At 43.9% G+C, this 21871-nt stretch overlaps 1 protein-coding gene across 1 annotated transcript in view; it reads left to right on the top strand.

Annotated features, from left to right (window-relative positions):
- LOC128740247 (guanylate cyclase 32E) overlaps window positions 1-20152 on the top strand; it is a 41782-nt gene extending 21630 nt beyond the window's left edge. Inside the window, exons 10-18 of the mRNA XM_053835781.1 lie at window positions 12821-13146; window positions 13225-13339; window positions 15241-15310; window positions 17844-18252; window positions 18315-18484; window positions 18541-18718; window positions 18778-18918; window positions 18982-19634; window positions 19702-20152. Of these exons, the coding sequence (XP_053691756.1) occupies window positions 12821-13146; window positions 13225-13339; window positions 15241-15310; window positions 17844-18252; window positions 18315-18484; window positions 18541-18718; window positions 18778-18918; window positions 18982-19634; window positions 19702-20108 (2469 nt within the window). The 3' untranslated portion in view covers window positions 20109-20152. The remainder of the gene's footprint in view (window positions 1-12820; window positions 13147-13224; window positions 13340-15240; window positions 15311-17843; window positions 18253-18314; window positions 18485-18540; window positions 18719-18777; window positions 18919-18981; window positions 19635-19701) is intronic.
- Window positions 20153-21871: the final 1719 nt, after the last annotated feature.

Here is a 21871-nt window from a genome sequence, read left to right as displayed (position 1 = left end):
GTAATGAAACAAAGATGTTGATAGAACCCAACAGAATGGGACCAGGAGTGAAAGGAAAGAGTGGAAAGTTAGGTAATGGAGGGTCAAGCAACGCTTAAGAAGTTCTGTACCGTTTCTTTTTATCCAAGACGGTTGATTAGGTAATCCGGTTGCAAGAGGTGGTATCCAGAGATCTCCTCCGCCGATAGAAGTAGAAGCGCCAGCGTAAGCGAAAAGGGAAGCGGCACGCCTGTCGCTCCAACTCCATCTACGCCGGACGCAGCGATGAACGGCCCGTCGCTAAAAAAAGCAGTGGGAGGAAAGAGAGACATACTACCAAGAGTGTTAGCGGCATCTCATCAGCTCGATACCATTATCGAGTTCGTGGCAGGTCGCAGCACCCTAGCGAAGGACCCAAAGCAAAGTCTGCTCATGTTTCGGAGCACCATGCGTGCTGCGACGAAGGAGCACATTGAACTCGAAACGCGAGTAAACGCGGCAGAGAAAAAGACCGACAACGCATTTACGGTCTGCACAAACGGATGCCTGCCCGTCAACGGCTGACCCTCGTGACTACGGAGCAGTCCAACGACAACTAGGCATCCACCAAACGTGCAAGGCAGTCCCCAGGGGAAGAAATCCCCACCGACACGAAGAAGTGCTTGATCGCAACTGGTCGCGGGCCAACTGAAGAACTCGCTGAGGGTAATAAGACGCAGTCAGCGTCCGACAATCAGTGGGAAGTAGACCAAAAAAGAAAGTAAAGAAGAAAGAGGAGGACCCAGCTCCACCGAAAGTGATCAGAAAAAAGAGAAGCAAAGGCGATGCCCTTATCCTCAAAACTGAGGGACCGAAATATTCGGAAGTTTCGAAGGCCATGAAAGGGGACGATCAGTTGAAGGGTCTTGGCGCGGATGTGCGGAGTATCCGCCGCTATCGCACGGGCTACATGATCTTTGAACTCGAAAAGAATGCCATTAAGAAGGGTTCTGCCTACAAAGTGCTGGCAGCAAAGGTCCTCGGCGATAGCGTAAAAACCTGTACGAGATTACTGAAGCAGGAAGTAGCACGAGCTTTCCAGGAGCAATGTGAAGTGGTGGTGACTACCGAGGCAGTTCGTCTGCGCAAGGGACCGGCGGGAACTCAAATAGCAATTATAAGACCCCCCTGGTAGGCGGAAACGCAGCCCTGAAAGTGGTTACGCTGAAGGTGGGATGGTCCGTATGCCCTCTGAGCGTGTGCCAGCAGCCGGAGGCCTGCTTCCGGTATTTTGAAGAAGAGCACAAGTCGTGGAGCTGTAAGGGGCCAGATAGAAGCCACCTGTGTAGGAGCTGTGGCGGTGCGGGTCATAAAGCGAAGAACTGTACTTTGCCGCCCAAGTGCCTGATATGTACCGGCCAACGGGACGCTAAGCAACCAACAGGAGGCCCAAAGTGTCTGGCAGGCGCTTCGGCGACTAAAACACGGCCGTATTGCAGGTAACGCAACTAAACCTGAATCACTGCTACGTGTTGCCCAGAAGCTGTTGTATCAAGCAGTTACTGAGTCGTCGACGGGCATTGCCATCATCTGGGACCCATACCGCTTCCCTGCCGGAAACGGTAACTGAATTTCGGATGGAACCGGGATGACGGCTATATGTACGACAAGCAGGTACCCGGTTCCGGAGGTTGTCTACACCTCAGACGAGGGTTTCGTGGTTGCCAAAATGGCCGGGGTGTTCTACTGCAGCTGCTATGCGCCGCCACGTTAGTCTATTGAGCAGTAGGGCTGGCGGGTTTAAGGTCTGTGGTTGTGGCGGTTGATTTCAACGCCTAGGCGGAGGAGTGGGGAAGCCGTCGCACAAACCAGAGAGGTTGGATCTTGTTAGAGACCCTGGCAAAGCTCAACGTAGACCTGGCCAACGTCGGCATTAAAAGTACTTTCATCAGAAACGGTGCCGAGTCGGTTATCGACGTGACCTTCTACAACCCTGGACTGATAAGAGAGTAGAAGGTAGACGATGGCTACATTCACAGCAACCACCAGGCGGTCCGTTACGGCGTTGCTCACAGAACAAGGCAGCAAGTGGCGAATAAAAACAAGCCCGGTCGGACGAAGATAAGACAGAGCGTCATGCGGTACTTGCCGCCACAAGAGTGGTGCTCAAGAGTGAAATTCGAGAGATTGCGCATTAGTGCCAATGCGAGCCCGTGGGGTCCGACGTTCCAGTATCTCAGACCATAGTGCAGGATGGTCGGCCAGCGCGCCGAACATTCAAAATTACGTGAGTGAAAGCGGCTTAGAGGCTGGGGTGGAGGCGAGTGTCACGAATGAGGAACTTATTGAGATTGTTCAATCGCTATAGGTGAGCAAGGCACCGGGACTGGATGGTATCTCGAACATGGTCATGAAAGCGGCTATCAAGAAGGCCCCCGAGCTATTCAGAGCAGTAATGCAGAAATGTTTGGACGAAGGTTCGTTTGCCAAAGGTGGGAAAGCATCTGGCGTCCCGTCGTCATGCAGGCCTATCTGTCTGCTAGATACTGCGGGGAATGTGCTTGAGAGGGTTATCCTCAACAGGCTGTTGAAGCACACCGACGGTGAAAACGGCCTATCAAGTAACCAGTTCGGGGTCCGTAATGGCAAGTCTATGTTGGATGCAATCTTGACTGTCACTAAGACACCAGAGTTAGCACTCCAACGTAAAAAGCGTTGTATACGCTATTGCGGAGTGGTCACTCTCGATGTAAGGAATAGCGCTAGTGGAGACTTCATAGCCAGATCGCTCAGGAGCCTCCACGTACCGATGTCGCTGTATAAGATTCTGGAAAACTATTTCCAGAACCGAGTGCTATGCCACAACATAGAAGAGGGTCAGAAATGCATCACATTAACCGCAGGGGTTCCACAAGGTTCCATCCTGGGCCCGGTGTTGTGTAACATTATGTACCACGAGATGTTGAAGCTGAAGTTCCCTATAAGGGTTGTGATTGTCGGCTTCGCAGACGATATCATCTTGGAAGTTTATGGCGCATCAATTGAAGAGGTTGAGTTGACGGCTACACACTCCATCAGCATCGTCGAAGACCAGATGCGCCCCAGGAAACTGGAGTTAGCGCATCACAAGATACAAGTTATTGTGGTAAATAATCGCAAGTCAGAGCAGCACGCAACGATCAGCGTTGGAGACTGTGCTATTCCGTCAACGCGGTTTCTGAAACTCTTAGGGGTTATGGTCGATGATAAGCTCACTTTCGGAAGACATGTGGATTATGCTTGTAAGAGGGCTTCCGCAGCTACCCAAGTAGCACACGTTGTCACAATTGAGTCGCAGCGGCTGATATGCGACAAATTTAAATGTAAAACTTCGGTTACAGTAACCTAAAATATAACAGTTGTGTAACCGAAATAGCGCAACTTATGTAACTAAACCTGGTTGCATTAACAGTTACTCAATAACCAATATGTAACATGTATAGTTACAAAATGGTTACTATTGAAGTTACACATAAACTGTAAATTGACTTTCAATTGGTGGCAAATTAGTTATCTTGTAACTTTTATTGCATAGCGAAAATGTAGCAGGTTTATTATTTCAATCTATGGCTGTCAACGTCAAGCAGTAAATTTAACTGTTGAATATAGAAGAGTGTATAAATTATTATTTCAACACAAATTTTAATGCAGTTTCAAATTTATGGTGAAATGCATGATTCTAGCTTTGAAAAATTCACGCGCTCTTATTTAATATAGCTTTTCGTTACTTACTTCTTTGAAAAATTGATGTTTTGTAAATCAAATATAAAAATTTAAATTTTAATTTTTTGATATTTTAAATTTATTCTTAGCAATAATGAATTAGTGGAGCATTCACCTAGAAACCATTAAAAATCAAGTTGTTTTCGCTATCACTTCTATCACAGTAAAATTCATAGCCATTTTGCCTTTGGTTCTAACTACTACACCATCGTCCTTGAAGTTTTGTATCGTTTTCGGCATATTGCATGAAATGATTTTAAGCAGCCATTGTTCATTGTTCACATTGTTGATATCGGGAAAAGGTATTTTTTAGTGATTGTTGTGAAAAGAAAGTGTTAATTTATTATCAAAGAATAGTTTCAGTTTGAATAAAACAGTTACCACCAGTGTTAATCATAGAAGGTTACATTTCAGTTACATTCTAGTTGTACGTAACCTTAGCCTTCGACCTGGTTACGGTATCGGTTATACGGTAACCAATATTAAATCTGTTGTAGTCACTTATTTCTTATGTCGTCATTTCTAAGTTACACTGCAACCTATTTTCATTGCCGGTTTCGTTTCGATGTAACTTGATCGTTTTGACGTTTGAGAATAATCATCATTTGTTTACTTAATACCAATGTCTGGGGGGAGAAGATTCCAAGTACCATCAATTAAGTAAATAAACGCATTTACAAGAGCATTTCACAACCCGTGTACCAATTGTTTATCTTTACCATTAGCAATATTCTTCAGGTCTAGTTTTTCCTTAATCCGTTGTGTTTACAAGGAACAGTGAACAAATTGTTGCGAAAATGTTACTAGCCGACTTTTTTGACTTCGTAACTGCTCGTAACGGAAAATTAACTGTTTTGCGACCAGCAAGTTGATGACAGTTTGGAAAAAGGTTTCATTTGTGTCACTTGATAACTATTTGGTAACTCGTAACTGAAAGGTGACTGTTTTGCGACGACCAAGTTGTTGACAGTTCGAAAAAAAGGTTTCAATTTGGTCATTTGGTAACTACCTGGTAACTTTTTGAGATTTTTGTCACTAGAAAACTAAAAAGTAACTATTTTTAATTTTATGTAACCTAACTCGTTACAAGTATCCTAAATGTAACTGCTGTGCAACCTTTTTGTATTTTTTTATTTTTATGATTAGTGCTAGTGCTACTTGGGTATTTCTGCACTATCTCGAATGATGTCCAATAGCTCGGCAGTATATGGCAGCAAACGCAAACTTCTTGCCAATGTGGCCGTATCAATAATTAGATACGGTGGGCCGGCGTGGTCATCGGCGTTAAACAAAAACAGCTACCTACGCAAGCTGGAAAGCAACCATCGCCTTATGTGCCTGAGGGTCGCTAGTACGTACCGCATCGTGTCGTATGACGCAATCTAAGTCCTGGCGGGAATGATGCCTATTGGCATCACCATCGAGGAGGACGTACAGTGCTACGGTCTACGTGGCACGATAGGCATCAGGGGTATCCTCGAGGGAGGATTGAGGCTGGAGACTCGAGTAGGGTTTTAGTGGGTCTACATCTTCACGCCCCATTAGAGGGAGTCGGGATAGCCAACCCCACACTTCCCAGGTGTCTGATAGCACCGTATCTTCTGAGGTGCTGAGCAGATTTCCCTACTCGTACAAAAAATAAAAAAATAAAAAAAAGGCATTTGGGGTACTATTAGGCAGGCCTCGATGGTCAAATGGCAGCGGGAATGGTATAACTCCACGAAGGGCAGATGGACACATCGATTAATTCCCGAGTTATCTGGATGACTCAATAGGCGCCACGGCGAGATCAGTTTTTGCCTGTTAAAGATCTTGTCAGGTCATGACTGATTTAGGCAGTATTTGCATAAGTTCGGGTATGCGGATGCGGACCCGAATGCGTGAACGAAGCGAACGAACCGCAGAACATGTCTTCTTCACGTGACCTCGTTTTGCTAACACGAGAAGTGACATGATGGCAGTGAGTGGGTGGAACACTATTCCAGACAACTTGCTTCAGAGGATGTGCTCAACCTTGACAATCTGGAGAGCGGTTAGTGTAGCCGCCACAGAGTTCTTCCTGGAACTGCAGCGACAGGCCAGGTATAACTAACTACTAACGTTTCCAAGTAGTTAGCTAAGCGGGTGCATAGCACAATAGCCTCTTCCTCAAGTAATACCGACAAGGTAGTGCCGGGAGGGATTGAGGCTGGAGATTTGGAAAGGTTTTTAGTGAGTCGGGGGCAACCTATTCTTACCTCCTCGTGGAACCAGTCGGGATACGAGCAACCTTAGCGGAGATCGGGTAACCAACCCCGGTTAAAACTAAGGTCATATACTGACAGGGAAGGGGGAATCATCGTCCTCGTATAAGTGTGGGATGCTGGGGGTTGGGGCAGGCCTTACAAGTAATCTGTTAAATTCTTCTGTACAGGATACATATAATGTGAATATGGACCGCAACAATCGTCATAGACGAAGGCAACAAAAAAGGGCTAACGATTGGAAGCTTGGAACATGGAATTACAAGTCTCTCCATTTTCTGGGAAGTCCCCGCATCTTTTCCGACTTATTGAGGACCCGTTACATTGCACGAGATATGCAGGGAGGGGTCTACGGCACATTCGATTAGCAATGGATACACCATTTACCAGAACTGCGGCAATATACACGAGCTGGGTACAGCTTTTATCGTGATGGGCGATATGCAAAGTCGCGTGAGTGAGTGGTGGCCAATCGCCAGCTCTAAGGCCGTTTCTTCAACATTAGCATTATCAACCTAGCAAACATTTTCGTACGTATATCAAAGTAACAAATATGATATATGTACCGATATATATCTACAAAAATCGTATTCGATGCACGAAACCAGCATATGCGTACTGTTTTGGAGGCGATATACGTACTGCAAATTATATGATAACAATTCACATTCATAAGTATTTGTATATGATGAAATCCGACTCAACATGATTAGTTCCATAATGCTATACAATTCTGTGATGAAAATCGTATGTGAATCAGTAACTATCATTTTGTACGAATAAATGTAAACTAGGGTGCGGTTTATTAAGCTTTATGTACGATTTCGAGTTTGTTTAGTGATATTTAAGATGTAATGTGTGAAAATACATTATACGATTTGTGGTTTGCTGGGAATATGCAGACGATCGGAGACCTCAACGCTCAGGTTGGCTAGCAGTAGTAATTCAGACCGGTTATTGGACAGTTCAGTGCACACCCGCTTACGAACGAAAACGGTTATCGACTGATTGACTTCACCGCCTCCAAAAATATTGATGTACGAAATAACTATTTCTGACACAGCCTGTAGCCTCCCATATCGGTACATCTGGAGATCCACAACAGACGTAATCGACCACGTTTTGATCGATGGAAGGCACTTCTCGGATATCATCGGTGTTAGAACCTATCGTGGCACAAAGATCGATTCTGACCACTACCATTTGATGGTTAAAGTGCACTAAAGGCTTTCTGTTGTTACGAACTTTCGGTACCGTCGTCCATCACTGTACAATTTTGAACGGCACAAGTTATTTCAAGTCACTACTGAGTACGGGTAATGTCTTGAGGCTGCGCTGCCACGTGAGCGTGAGCTAAACAAAGCCCCTCTGGAGGATTGCTGTGATAGCGTTAAAGCAGCCGTCAAAAGCGCAGCGTAAGGTGCCATTGGTTTCGCTGAAAAAAATCGACGTAACGACTGATTCGACGAGAAATGCCAGAGGATGTTAGACGAGAAGAATGCAGCACGTACGTCAATGCTGCAAAAGGGTATTCGTCAAAACGTGAAATAGTATAGACAGAAACAAAGACAGTAAATTTAGCTTTTCCGGGACAAGAAGCGGATGGAGTGCAATGGTCATGGAACAGCTGTATCGTGCTCAGGAAACGCGAAACTGAACGTATCCCGCAAAGGCTTTGTGCCGCGAGTCGGAAAATGTCGGGATAAAGACGAAAGCATCTTGTCGGATGAACGTGAGGTGATTGAAAAGTGGAAGCAGCGCTACAATGAGCAGCTGAGTGGCGCGGACAGCAAGGGTAATCACTACATCAGTACAGCGGATGATGGTGATGTACCGACCCCCACAATAGGTAAAGTGATCGAAACCATCAAGCAGCTCAAAAACAAGGCAGCTGGCAAAGATGGCATCACAGCGGAGCTTATCAAGATGGAGTCGGATAGGTTGGCTTCCTATCTGGACCGGCTGATAGTCAGGTCAGGGAAAGAGAACCGGAGGGGTGAAAAGAGGGAGTAACATTCAAGTGGGGAGACAAATTGGAATATGAGAACTATCGAGTGATTACCACTCTTAACGCCGCCTATAGAGTGCCTTCGTCAGATCGTTTTTCGCCGTCTGTCGCCGCTAGCGAATAGTTACGTGGAAAGTTATCAAGCCGGTTTTGTGGATGGGCGATCGATAACGGACCAAATCTTTGTGCTGCGACAGATCCTCTACAAGTGTAGCGAATACCTAGTCGCTACAAACCATCTATTCATAGATTTCAAGGCCGCCTACGATACTATCGATCGTGAAAAGGTATGCAAAATTATGGATAAAGACGGCTTTCCAGAAAAGCTGCCAAGACTGACTGAGGTAACGATGGATGGTTGTGCAGTGCTGTGTGAGGATATCGAGCGCGTTATCACTTACTTACTTACTTAGGTGGCTTGCCGTCCTAAGACAAAGCCTGTAGAACAAAATTTCTCCATGTAACTCGGTTGAGGGCTACCGCTCTCCAATTCCTCGGACACCGAGTACTCTCCACCAGATCTCGCTCCACCTGGTCTAACCATCTTGCTCGCTGCGCTCCTGGTCGTCTTGTTCCTACCGGATTTGAGGCGAACACCATCTTTGCAGGGCAGTTGTCCGGCATTCTTGCAACATGCCCTGCCCATCGCATCCGTCCAGCTTTAGCCACCTTCTGGATACTGGGTTCGCCATAGAGCTGTGCGAGTTCATTGTTCATCCTCCGCCTCCATACTCCGTTCTCCTGTACGCCGCCGAAGATCGTTCTTAGCACTCGTCGTTCGAAAACTTCGAGCACTCGCAGGTCCTCCTCGAGCATTGTCCATGTTTCATGCCCGTAGAGAACAACCGGTCTAATAAGCGTCTTGTACAGGGTGCACTTTGTACGGGGACTTAGTCTGCTCGACCGCAATTGCTTGTGGAGCCCATAGTAAGCACGACTTCCGCTGATAATACGCCTCCGAATCTCACGGCTGGTATCATTATCCGCCGTTACCAGTGAGCCAAGGTAGACAAATTCATCGACTACCTCAAACTCATCGCCGTCGATCAATATACTACTGCCCAAGCGGTGTCGTTCGGCCTCGGTTCCGCTGGCCAGCATGTACTTTGTTTTAGACGTATTTACCTTTAACCCAATCTTTTCTGCTTCGCGCTTTAGTCTGGTGTACTGTTCAGCCACCGCCACAGATTTTCTGCCGATAATATCCATGTCATCGGCAAAGCAGACGAATTGACTAGATTTGTTGAATATCGTGCCCCGCGTGTTGATATCCGCTCGGTTCATAACACCTTGTAGCGCTATGTTGAACAGCAGGCATGAAAGACCATCACCTTGACGAAGCCCTCTGTGTGATTCGAATGAACTTGACAATCCACCCGAAATCCGAACACAGCACTGCGTACCATCCATCGTAGATTTAATCAGTTTGATGAGCTTCCTGGGGAAGCTGTTCTCGGCCATGATTTTCCATAGCTCTTTCCGGTCGATGGTATCATATGCAGCTTTGAAGTCAACGAATAAATGATGCGTGGGAACTCTGTATTCACGGCCCTTTTGGAGGATTTGCCGCAGTGTAAATATCTGATCCGTTGTAGACCGACCTTCGACGAAGCCGGCTTGATAAGTTCCCACAAATCTATTCGCAATTGGTGATAGACGGCGGAAAATGATTTGGGACAGCACTTTATAAGCGGCATTGAGAACGGTGATCGCTCGATAGTTCTCACAGTCCAACTTGTCGCCCTTTTTGTAGATCGGGCAGATAACCCCATCTTTCCACTCCTCCGGTAGCTGTTCCGTATCCCAAATTCTAACAATTAGTCGGTGCAGACAAACGGCCAGCTTTTCTGGTCCCATTTTAATAAGCTCCGCTCCGATGCCATCTTTTCCAGCTGACTTGTTGTTCTTTAGCTGCATGATGGCCTGCTTAACTTCGCCTATCGTTGGGGCTGGCACCTCTTCCCCGTTTGTTGCACCGTCGAAATCGCTTTCCCCGCCGCCATGGTTTTCCGCCTGGGCGCCATTCAGGTGTTCGTCGAAGTGCTGCTTTCACCTATCCGTCACCTCACGATCGTCCGTTAGAATACTGCCAGTCTTATCCCGACACATTTCGGCTCGCGGCACAAAGCCTTTGCGGGATTCGTTCAGTTTCTGGTAGAACTTCCGCGTTTCCTGAGAACGATGCAGCCGCTCTAACTCTGCATATTCCTGCTCTTCCAGGTTGCGCTTTTTCTCCCGAAAGATTTGGTTTCGCTGCATCTTCTTCTGTTTGTGTCTTTCCACGTTCTGACGTGTGGCACTGCGCATCTTGGCCGCCCGCGCAGCGTTCTCCTCATCCATCACCCTCCTACATTCATTGTCAAACCAATCGTTCCACTGATTCCGGGCCACATGCCCGATGGAGCTCTCCGCTACACTGCTGATGGCTGTTTTGATAGTGTTCCAACAGTCCAGAGAGGGGCTTCGTCCAGCTCGTCCTCTTCCGGCAGCGCAGCTTCGAGTGAATGCGCGTAGTTTGCGGCGACGTCTGGCTGCTTCAGCCGCGCGAGATCTAACCGAGGCTGGCGTCGGTACCGAATGTTGTTCACAACGGAGAGTCTTGGGCGCATCTTAACCATCACTAGGTAGTGGTCCGAGTCAACGTTAGCGCTTCGATAGGATCTGACGTCGATAATGTCTGAGAAGTGCCGACTGTCGATCAAAACGTGGTCGATCTGTGATTCTGTCTGATTTGGTGACCTCCAGGTGTACTTATGGTGGATTCTGTGCTGGAAAAAGGTACTACGTACGGCCATATTCTTGAAGGCGGCAAAGTCGATAAGTCTTAGGCCCATTTCATTGGTTCGCTGGTGTGCACTGAACCTTCCAATCACCGGTTTGTATTCCTCCTCCTGGCCGACCTGAGCATTGAAATCCCCGATGACGATCTTGATATCATGTTTTGGGCAGCGGTCGTATTCACTCTCCAACTGCGCGTAGAATTAATCCTTGTCGTCATCGGTACTTCTGAGGTGAGGGCTGTGCACGTTGATGATGCTTATGTTGAAGAATCGGCCCTTGATTCTCAACCTGCACATTCGAGGATTGATTGGCCACCACCCAATCACCCGTTTCCGCATCTCGCCCATCACTATGAAAGCTGTACCCAGCTCGTGTGTGTTGCCGCAGCTCTGGTAGATGGTATGTCCATCTCTGAACGTACGTACCGTTCAGCTCTTCCAGCACACCTCCTGCAGCGCTACGACGTCGAACTTGCGGCTCTTCAATACGTCGGAGAGCACTCGAGTGCTCCCTTGGAAGTTGAGAGATCGGCAGTTCCACGTCCCGAGTTTCCAATCCATAGTCCTTTTTCGTCGCGTGGGTCTATTCCGATTGTTCCAGTAAGAATATATTTGTTCTTCGTTCCATGCTTTAATATTTTTCGTGGTGACGGCTTGCAAAGCCTGCTACACCAACCCCCTGTTTCGCCGGAGGGCCAACGAAGCTCGAAAGAGCCCTCCTTTCCTGTCAGCATACGACCTTGGCTTCCACCGGGGTTGGTTACCCGATCTCCACCAAAGTTGCTCGTATCCCGGCTGGTACCACGAGGCGGTAGGAATAGGAGTTGCTGAATAAGAGGCTATGAACCACTGTAGGGTCTATTTTATGCCTACACGTGCACAAGGCACCGACGGTACGCATTATTCAGCCGTTTACCAGCCAAGCGCGTTATCAAGGCTGTTTAAAACACGCAGGGGACTTTGACAAGTCGATGGTATTTCCAGTCGGCTGTTCAACATTGCGGTGTTATGAAACATCTTGATCTTCAATAAATCTGGCCAATTCATCTGTTTCGCTGACGATATGGACATTGGCGGTTGCTGATCAGTATATCACAACGTATACCGAACTTACCAAATATACCATGTACAAAGCACTAATAAGACGGGTATTCTTCTAGTGTTACGAGACGTGACAATGGTCGACAGGCGCTTGAAAGCACTGGCCGTTTTTGAACGTCGTGTGCTTTATGTGAGAGATGAGTATGTGAGAATGGTGTATGGAGAAGAAGGATGAACAACCAGTGGATGAACCATCAGTTGGTGCAGCTCGTCGGTGGACCCAGTATCCAAAAAAACACTGAGGTAGGAATGGAACGATGGGTGGGACATGTTGTGAGAATGTCGGACAAGAATCTCACAAAAATTGTGTTCGTCTGAATCCGCTATCAACCAGACGCAGAGATGCGTAGCGTGCTCGATGGTTAGACCAACTAAAGCAAGACTTGCAAAGAACTTGAGAAATTGAAGACAAACAGCCTTGGACCGTGTTAGTTGGCGGAACATTGCTATGCAGGTGAAATCCTAAAGGACACCGCACTAGTATAAGTAAGCAAGATCGTTTTTGGTATGTCTGCTGCAAATCAACTGATTACGCTGTCAATTTTTTCAATATACTACCATACCAAAGTACCATGAAAAAGCTATTTAAATTTACCATGATTCTTGACCACACAACATGTTTTCAGATAATCTTACTACCTTTCATAGTAATGAGTAGTAATTTTAACTAGTTTTTTTCCTGAGTATTGTGGTAACGCCGAAAATAACGTATAGTAATTTTGACTGGAACAATGCTTAAGGTAAACAGAAATCGTTTTAGGTTAATTAACTGGCGCGTCTTGATATTCTTGCCCTCTAATAAAGTATGTCCTACCATTAACTGTATAGTTGTTAAATCATCAAATGTCAAACCTGCGACTTCAAGGCATCTGAACCAGCTTAATATCCATGCAACATAAGAGATTTACTTATATGCCACTGCGTGACACTGCATTTTTTATATCGTCCTCTTTGTCGATTGCACACAGGTCTACATCGATGAAAATGGAGACGCGGAAGGCAATTTTTCAGTCATCGCCCTGCAGAAAGACGAGAAAGTTAACAACTCACTCAACAAGTCCATGCAGCCGGTGGGAATGTTCGTGTACAGCAGCAACAGCACCAATTTGCCCGAGTTCAAATATTTAAGCTCCTCGAGACCGATCATGTGGGTGAAGGGACGACCACCCCTGGCGGAGCCACCGTGCGGATTTCACAACGAAAAGTGCCGCCCGAAGACTCGTGATTGGCGTTATATCACCGGAATAACGGTGGCTGGCCTGCTCTGCATCGTGCTGATCGTCATACTTTTCAAGTAGTATTATATTTATATTGTTAGGTGATGGATTTAGTGATTAATTTACGGGCGATGGATCCTTTTTTTGATTTTTAGACATTATCGATACGAGCAGACCTTAGCATGTCTTTTATGGAAGGTAGAGATGAAGGATGTTACTATTATCAACTCACCGGACGCATTATACTGCAATGAATCGAAGAAAAAATTGGTAAGTTAAATCTAATAATTAAGTAATGGAACTGTAACTAGTTTATTTTTGAGAATAAGCAAACATGAAACTGATAGCATCAATGTTAATGAATTATTTTGAGAATTTTTTGAACTGTGGTTTATTTTTTGTCTTATTTTGGGGTTGTCCTCAATTCATTATTTTATTTTTATTTTTTTTTTGCTGTTTTACTGTAGATTATATTGTTAAAATCATAGTAAAAATATTAGAAAAATATTACATTATGAAAAATAGAGTGTTCGGAATTGCTCCCGACAACTGTCACTCGAAACGTTTAATTACATGATCTTAAATGGTGTTACGATCAAAAAGTTAAATAAGACTGCGTTTAAATTAATTGATTAAATTTTCTAGTAAAAAATCCAATTCTTTTCTTTTGTTCAATTAGTGTAAACTACAGATCGTTCTTCCTAATGGCAAAATACCAAGTCCAGCAAAACAAATCGTTGAACAATTCTATTACTTCAGGAAAGGTCGTAGACGTTATTCCAGATACTCGTTTACGTAAAATTTTTGGGTGATGGTCCCAGTTGCAATGAAAATGTCGCTTTTTAAGTTACAGATACAAATAGCCTATCGAACCATATATTTCCTACTGTGTTACCTGACTCACTGCGCATAGCGTTGTATTCGCGGTATCGTGTTGGTTCGAAAGGTTTCGAAAAATATCGCCCTTGTATCGAAAATATCGTTGATTTTGATCACTAAAAATAACGTACTTAAACATTATATTGCAAGTGCTAGTAGTACGCAATAATTGTATTGTGAAACTGAATTGTTATTTATGCAACTTTTTACAAGTTAAATGCAATAACAAAAGCACAACTTATAAAAAATCGGTTGTTATCGATATTAGCTGCATATGCGTTATAAACGAATAAAACGCATGGTGACGTTTTATTTCAATAACACGCATATTCGCAGTGAGTCAGGTAAAACAGTAGCGAATTTACACAATTTGATATGCTTGAAAATGTCTACCACCTTCTCCTTTTCGGTTGCTAAATATGTATTTCTGCCCAGGAAGCTGTTTGCAATTTTTCTTGACGTATAGTTTTCGTCGTCCATTTATATGGTGATGATTTTGTCAGCATCGTCGTGTACAGCTCCCGGAATCGTGTTTTGTTACTCGTGGAGAATTAAAATAGTTACCACAGAGAACAGATTAACAGGCTCGAAGGAAGTAATCGATTTTTTGTGTGTAAAATCTGTCGGTAGCGCCCTCCAGAAATAGTTTGCCAAACGCATCAAAAAATATTCATGTACCTTTATCAATATTTCTTTGTGCTGGAGTTACATAGTAGCGATGGCAGCGACATCAAGGTTTAGTTTGCCACTTACTGCTCGAGGGGTGCTCTATTGAAGGATTACTCGTAGATTACATAAAAACATTTTACACACTTTTTGTCAATTACCTGGTAGTCTGTTCTCTGTGTAGTTACCTTCTTATAAGTTGACAGTCTGGCTCGTTTTTAGTTTGATATACTGTTGTACACGGTATATCCAACTTATTTGAAACATCTCCAACGGAGAGGATGAGGTTCCGCTAGAAAGCGCTGGCCTGATCTCCATACCGGTAAAACGAGGGGTGTTTAGGTTTTCTAAATGCACGATTAAAAGAAATATGTAAAAATTAAGTCAACTTGACTTTGATCGTAACACCCTTTAATAGCAACCTTATGCTTAAGCTAAGCATGTATAAGTGTTTCGTGAAGCTGTTAGTTTCTCTTTCGCACAAAATTATCATCAAGAAATGTTCACACCATAATGTTCGCATTGATGTTTGTCAGACAATTACAGAACAGGAAGAATTTCTGTAATCTAAAAATTTAAATTGATTGTTGGTTCACGTTATCTCACATGCTTTCGGGAAACTGTAGACACAGGTCTGCAGGCCTAGTATAATAACGGCAGGAGGAGATGCTACGAAACGTGCCTTTACTAATATTGGTAAGAGGATTGACGTTTTCATGACTATTTGTTTGTAAATTACTTCCTAATTGTTTTTTATCTTTCGAATGAATAGCTTTTCAGAAATGTGATTTTGGTTTAGTAGTCAAATTGCTTATTAAAATGACGTTCTCTAATCTATTTATATAAGAGGCTCATGTCTGTACCGAAAACCAGGTCTCTGACAAGACGTTGTAAGAGGCTTATCGGTAAGTAAAAACAGGTCTCTGACAGGACGCCATTTAGGACGCCACACCTCACTGGTCGACTGCTGGACTGCTTGATTGCTCAACTGGTTGACTAGACTGCTCGACTGGACTGGTCGATTAGACTGCTCGATTTGATTGCTCGATTGGACTGCTTAACTGAACTGCTCGACTGAACTGTTCGATTCGACTGCTCGACACGACTGCTTGATTGGACAGATCGACTTGACTGCTTAACTGAACAGCTCGATTTAACTGCTCTAGTGGACTACTCGACTTAGTGGACTACTCGATTCGACTGCTTGACACATTTGCTTGACTTACTACTCGACCCAACTGCTCGACTTAACTGCACGATTGAACTGCTTGACTGGACAGCATGATTCATTTACTCGACTGGACTGCTCGATTTAAATGCTTGATTCCACTGCTTGACTGGACTACTCGACTCAACTGCTCGACTCGACTGCTCCAATGAACTGCTTGACTCAACTACTCGATTGGACTATTCGAATCGGTTGCTCGACTCAACTGCTCAACCCAATTGCAAGATTCAACTGCACGACTAGACTACTCGATTTGATTGCTAGACTCAACTGACGGCTTGATTCAACAGCTCGACTAGACTGCTCGACTTAGCCACTCAACCCGACTGTTCGATTCAACTGTCCGACTGGACTACTCGACTGAACTGCTCGACTCAACTGTTCGACTTAATTGCTCGACTGAGCCGCTTGATCCGACTGCTCGACTAGACTGCTTGACTAAACTGTTCGATTCTAGTGCTCGACTCTACTGCTCGACTAGACTACTCGATACAACTGCTCGACTAGACTACTCGATTTAACTGCTCGATTAAACTGCTCGACTGGACTGCTCGATTAAACTGCTCAACTCGAGTGCTAGGTTCAACTGCCCAACTCGACTGCTCGATTCAACTGCTCGGCTGGACTGCTTGACCTAACAGCTTGATTTAACTGCTCGATTTGACTGCTCGACTAAACTCTTTGATTCGACAGCTCGACTTAGCTGCTCGATTCAACTGTTCGACTGGACTATTGCACTCAACTGCTCGAATGAACTGTTCGACTGACTCGACTTGACTGTTTGACTCGACTGCTTGACTAAACCGTTCGATTCGATGGCTCGACTGTAGTGCTCGACTAGACCACTCGATTCAACTGCTCGACTGGACTACTCGACTTAACTGCTCGATTAAGCTGCTCGACTGGACTGCTCGACTTGACTGCTCAACGCGACCACTCGATTCAACTGCTCCACTCGACTGCTCGACTCGACTGCTCGACTCAACTGCTCGACTGGACTGCTTGACTGAACAGCTTGATTCGACTGCTCGACTCGCCAGCTCAACTCGATTGCTTGTCGTGATATCATATGGTCGGTATTAAATCAGACCGAACCGAGTCGCAAAATTTTAAAAAATGAGTAAATGATAGCAAACGATCAAGAATTTTCTAAGCAGCATTTTACTCTAATCAGACTACCAGAGTTAGAAGATGATTTCGAATCCAGCTAACTTTGAATGCGTTTTTCTCGAAGTCAGAATTTTGCCACTCGGTTCTATCTGACTTAACACCGACCATACACTCAAAATAATCGGCATGTCGCATCCACGTGAAAAATCATGTAAACTTCTGTACAGCAACTTACGTGAGCTTCATGTACTAGTTAATGGGAAAATTGATACAACTTACCGGGATCGCACGTTAACTGGTTAGTATGAGTGCGTGTTACCAACAATTCACGTGAATGTTACATGAAAAGTGTGATAGATGAGAATTACCTATGTTTTCACGTAAACTTGACGTGCTGATTTTTTTGAGTGTATGAATCGGTATGCGGCAGACAATAGACGGTTCAGAGCCACTCACAAAAAAGAGCCATGTTGCTCGCCTATAGAATCATCACAGTGGAGATAATGTTTTTATTCAGTTAAATAAAACCCAATGCGACCATGAAAACTATTTGTTTCAGTTTCTGGCTATGACTCTTTTATGTACAACATCTTAGAGCTATATTATGCAATATAAGCACTCAAAGAACTAATACAAAGATTCGCAAACACTGACCAATGGAATGTATCCGCAGTTTTCTGAATTCTGAACAGACATTTATATTTTCCGGATCGTAAGATTCGGGCTCAACTAGTCCTTGCTAAAGGTTTAAAACAAATCGAAACATTGGAAGCAGAAGAACAACATTTGTTTTAATAATTAATTTGACTGCAAAGCCGAAAAAACAACCTTGATGGGTTTAAGTAAGGATGTATTCATTTTAGTCAGAAATGAATGTTTTTGTATTTTAAGGTCTGTATCGTGGAAACATAGTGGCAATTAAATATTTACACAAACGATCGGTGGACATCACCAGGGCTATCCGAAAGGAGCTGAAGCAGATGCGAGAGCTGCGTCATGAGAATCTAATTGCGTTTATTGGTGCTTCCGTCGATACCGGAGCCGTGGCCATACTGACTAGTTACTGTGCGCGAGGTAGTTTACAGGATGTGCTGGGTAACGAAGACTTGTCGTTGGATCACATGTTCGTTTCGTCACTGGTTAGTGACATCATGAGAGGACTGATTTATCTTCACGATAGCGATGTTATTTCGCATGGGAATTTGAGATCTAGCAAGATACTAATCGATTCGCGATGGGTAGCGCAGATCTCAGACTTTGGACTGCACGAGTTCAAGTCATCTCAGGAGGAATCAAATAAGTAAGTACGCCATAAAGTATGATTATAAATTTCATTGCAGCGCGAATATTAAAATTTTGCAGATTTGAAAAAGAGTTACATCGAAGTTTGTGGAAATCTCCAGAGATACTTCGTAATCCTAACACTCCATCTAAAGGAACACAGAAAGGAGATGTTTATTCATTCGGAATAATACTTTATGAAATCATGGGACGAAAGGGCCCTTGGGGAGATATACAACTATCCAACCAAGGTAACATTCGAAATACAAGAGTTCATACAAATGTAAGCTAAGGTATGGTATTTTAGAAATCATCGCAAGAGTGATTTCTCCACAAAACTACGGAATATTCAGACCTCCGCTTGGAATACTAGATGTCCCTGATTATGTGCTCCAATGTTTGCATGCCTGCTGGGAGGAAGATCCCGATGATCGACCCGATATCAGATTAGTAAGAGTTAAACTAAAACCAATGCAGGCCGGATTGTAAGTACAGAAGATCAAATTTATGCCCTCGAAATTATTACGATAATTTTAAATTGCAGAAAACCTAATATTTTTGATAACATGTTGGCTATCATGGAGAAGTATGCTTATAATTTGGAAGGTATTGTTCAGGAGCGTACCAATCAGCTTACAGAGGAGAAGAAAAAAACCGAATCATTACTGCTACGGATGTTACCGAAGTAATGCAAATTATTTATGTTCTACGTAGTTGCTGAATACATACGAAAAATTTTATTCTACAGGAGTGTAGCCGAGTCATTAATGCGCGGTGAGCGTGTGGAAGCAGAGTGTTTCGACTGTGTAACAATTTTCTTCAGTGATTTGGTCGGATTTACTGAACTATGCGCCGAGAGTACTCCATTCGAGGTGGTGGAAATGTTAAACGATCTGTATACATGTTGCGATTTCATAATCTCCAGTTACGACGTGTACAAGGTGGAAACTATCGGCGATGCTTACATGGTCGTTTCTGGTTTGCCACTTCGGAATGGAGATCGTCATGCCGGGGAAATTGCCTCCTTAGCTTTGCATTTGTTGAAGTCTTTATCGAATCTGGAAATTCGACATCGTCCAGGGGAATATGTTCAGATTAGAATAGGAATACATTCGGGACAGTGCGTTGCCGGTGTAGTGGGACTAAAGATGCCCAGGTATTGCCTGTTTGGAGATACCGTGAATACAGCTTCTCGAATGGAGAGTACGGGGGAGTCTTTAAAAATACACATTTCATCTGCGACTTACAATTTGCTGAAGAAAATGGGCGGTTACAAGTTTGAGGAACGTGGTCTTATCAAAGTGAAGGGAAAAGGCGATATGAGAACCTTCTGGCTGATCGGCGAAGATGATCAAAAGAAGATGGATCGGTTTGGATCTAATGACGCAGTTACAAATCTCTGTATGTATTCTACTTTTGCTAAATTAATTATTGATTTCAGACTAAATATAACTACTCATTTTTACAGCGCTATCATTCGTGCCAGACTTGATTCGAACTCCTAGACATTCGCAAACTAATTTGGCAGACTCCATTCGGCAGTTAATTAGAATCGAATCTACAGCTTTACATGCGCCTCACCACAGCTGCAGCAATCAGGAACTTCCCACATTAAACGCTCCGTCCAATTTGGGCTGCTACATATGTCACAAACGTAAAGCTAACCAACGACCTCCGGTTATTTATGCCGTGTCGCAAAGTTTTTGCTCTAACGGAATGCTAGCAGAAAACAAAACAGACTGCGGGTTGGATTTGGATACCGTTTGCACCTGTCGTCGACAACACTGTTTGCTGGAGTATTACAACGATAGTCTGATGACAGTGCGAACTATTCGAGAACCCAGATCGGCTCCCCAGATTACCTTTATGCAATGAAGTGTGCATTTGTGATAGGAATAAACCTACAAAAATGTTCGATCGAACGGTTTCAATTATGTACAATATAAACCATTTTTAATGTTATGATATGAGAAAAATAAATATATTTAATCTGTAGAGTATATGTCTGTTTTAAGATTAATGATTTGGTTAGTAAACGGCTGGATAATGCGTACCATCAGTGTCTTGCGCCCCTGTAGACATAAAATAAACCATAGTTTAGCCTCTAATCCGCCTCTAACCCCTAGCTCCAGGCCGGGATTGAAAATTAAGGACCGATTCTTTAATATTAGCATAATTAACTTGCACAGTCCTCACCTTGGAGGTACCAAAGACAAAGACGAATTTTACGCGCAGTTGGAGCGTGAATACGACCACTGCCTAAACAATGATGTCAAAATTATCAATGGAGATTATAATGGGTTGATCAGGAGGAGGAAGTCATACCGGTGGATGGACGGTTCAGCGCACATCCGTAGACTAACGGATACGGCCTAAGGCTTATCGATTTCGCGCCCTCCAAAAACATGACCATACGTAGTACTTTTTCCAGCACAAACTCCGCCGTCGGTACGGTATCAGACGGAACCACAAGTCGTCCATGTTTTGATAGATGGTTAGCACTTTTAAGGCATTATCGACGTCAGAACCTATCGGACCTCTAACATCGATTGGGACCACTACCTGCAGTAGTGCACAACCATTAATGCTGATTAACATACATCTTGTAACTATTAATATTTGGCAGGGTAATCTTCAGAGAAATTTATCAAGACTGAGGTTTGATGTTTTCTTTGATGTGTGTTTTTCAAGGGATAACGTATGATGCCGGCGCCCACCGTGAAATAATCTAACGCGACTGAAGCAACCGAATGTCGCCGGCGTTTGGCGTTATTGCTCGAAGCTGCAGTGCCGTGAGCTGGATGAAGCTCCTTCTGAACTATTGTGGTATGTCCCGTTTATTTCTTTTACTGTACGCTTCAAGTTTACCTATCACTTATTGAGGAAGTGATTCAGGCTGGATGCTGGAGTGAGACAGGTGCCAACCAGGGATGACTTGGTTTATGAACCTTGTTCGCCTGCTCGGCGACGTAAGCCAGATCTCCCTGGGCTCTAGTAGGCCTTTTTAGAGATACTGCAGTCTGCGTCGTATTGGAGCTCCACAATTGCAGAGCAAGCTTGTGGAGCAACCCAAGCAACCAAAAGTTCGAATATTACTTGACACGCAAACTCGAAAGTTCACAATTAGTTCCAATTCAGTTCCGTGGAACTTTCTTGCTGATTAGTAGTGTAAATCAAGTATACGTGGAACTAAATGCTTTAAGAAGTGCTGTGAGTACTTCATAGATACTTCAAAGCTATTAGGATGCTACTTGAAGTTCTGAAGTAACTTTAGTTGCTAACAAGTTCTGTGTGCATGCTTATGGCCACGAAATGATTTTTTTTGTTTAAATTTCTGGTGATCAAACCAGTAGAACCTAAGACTATTTGAGATTAATTATTTTTATTTCACTCGAATAAATTTAATCATCGCACATTTCTAATTACAAATATAAATTAGAATGCAATGCTCTTCATTATTGTGTTGTGTTGTGTAGCATATGCTGTCGGTATCTCACTACTATAGTTAGTTGCCTGGCTCCAAACTTTATGTTCTATAATTAACTCGCGCTGCATAAAGCTGCTGCAACTTCTAAAACGAACTTTCACTTAAGAACAACTCATTGGCAAAATTCACTTGTCGCAAATCGCTTGTATAT

Source organism: Sabethes cyaneus, chromosome 3, assembly GCF_943734655.1.
Source record: "Sabethes cyaneus chromosome 3, idSabCyanKW18_F2, whole genome shotgun sequence".
Taxonomy (NCBI): Eukaryota; Metazoa; Arthropoda; class Insecta; order Diptera; family Culicidae; genus Sabethes; species Sabethes cyaneus.
The sequence above is the reverse complement of the archived record's forward strand: the minus strand, read 5'-3'. Positions and strand labels throughout refer to the sequence as shown.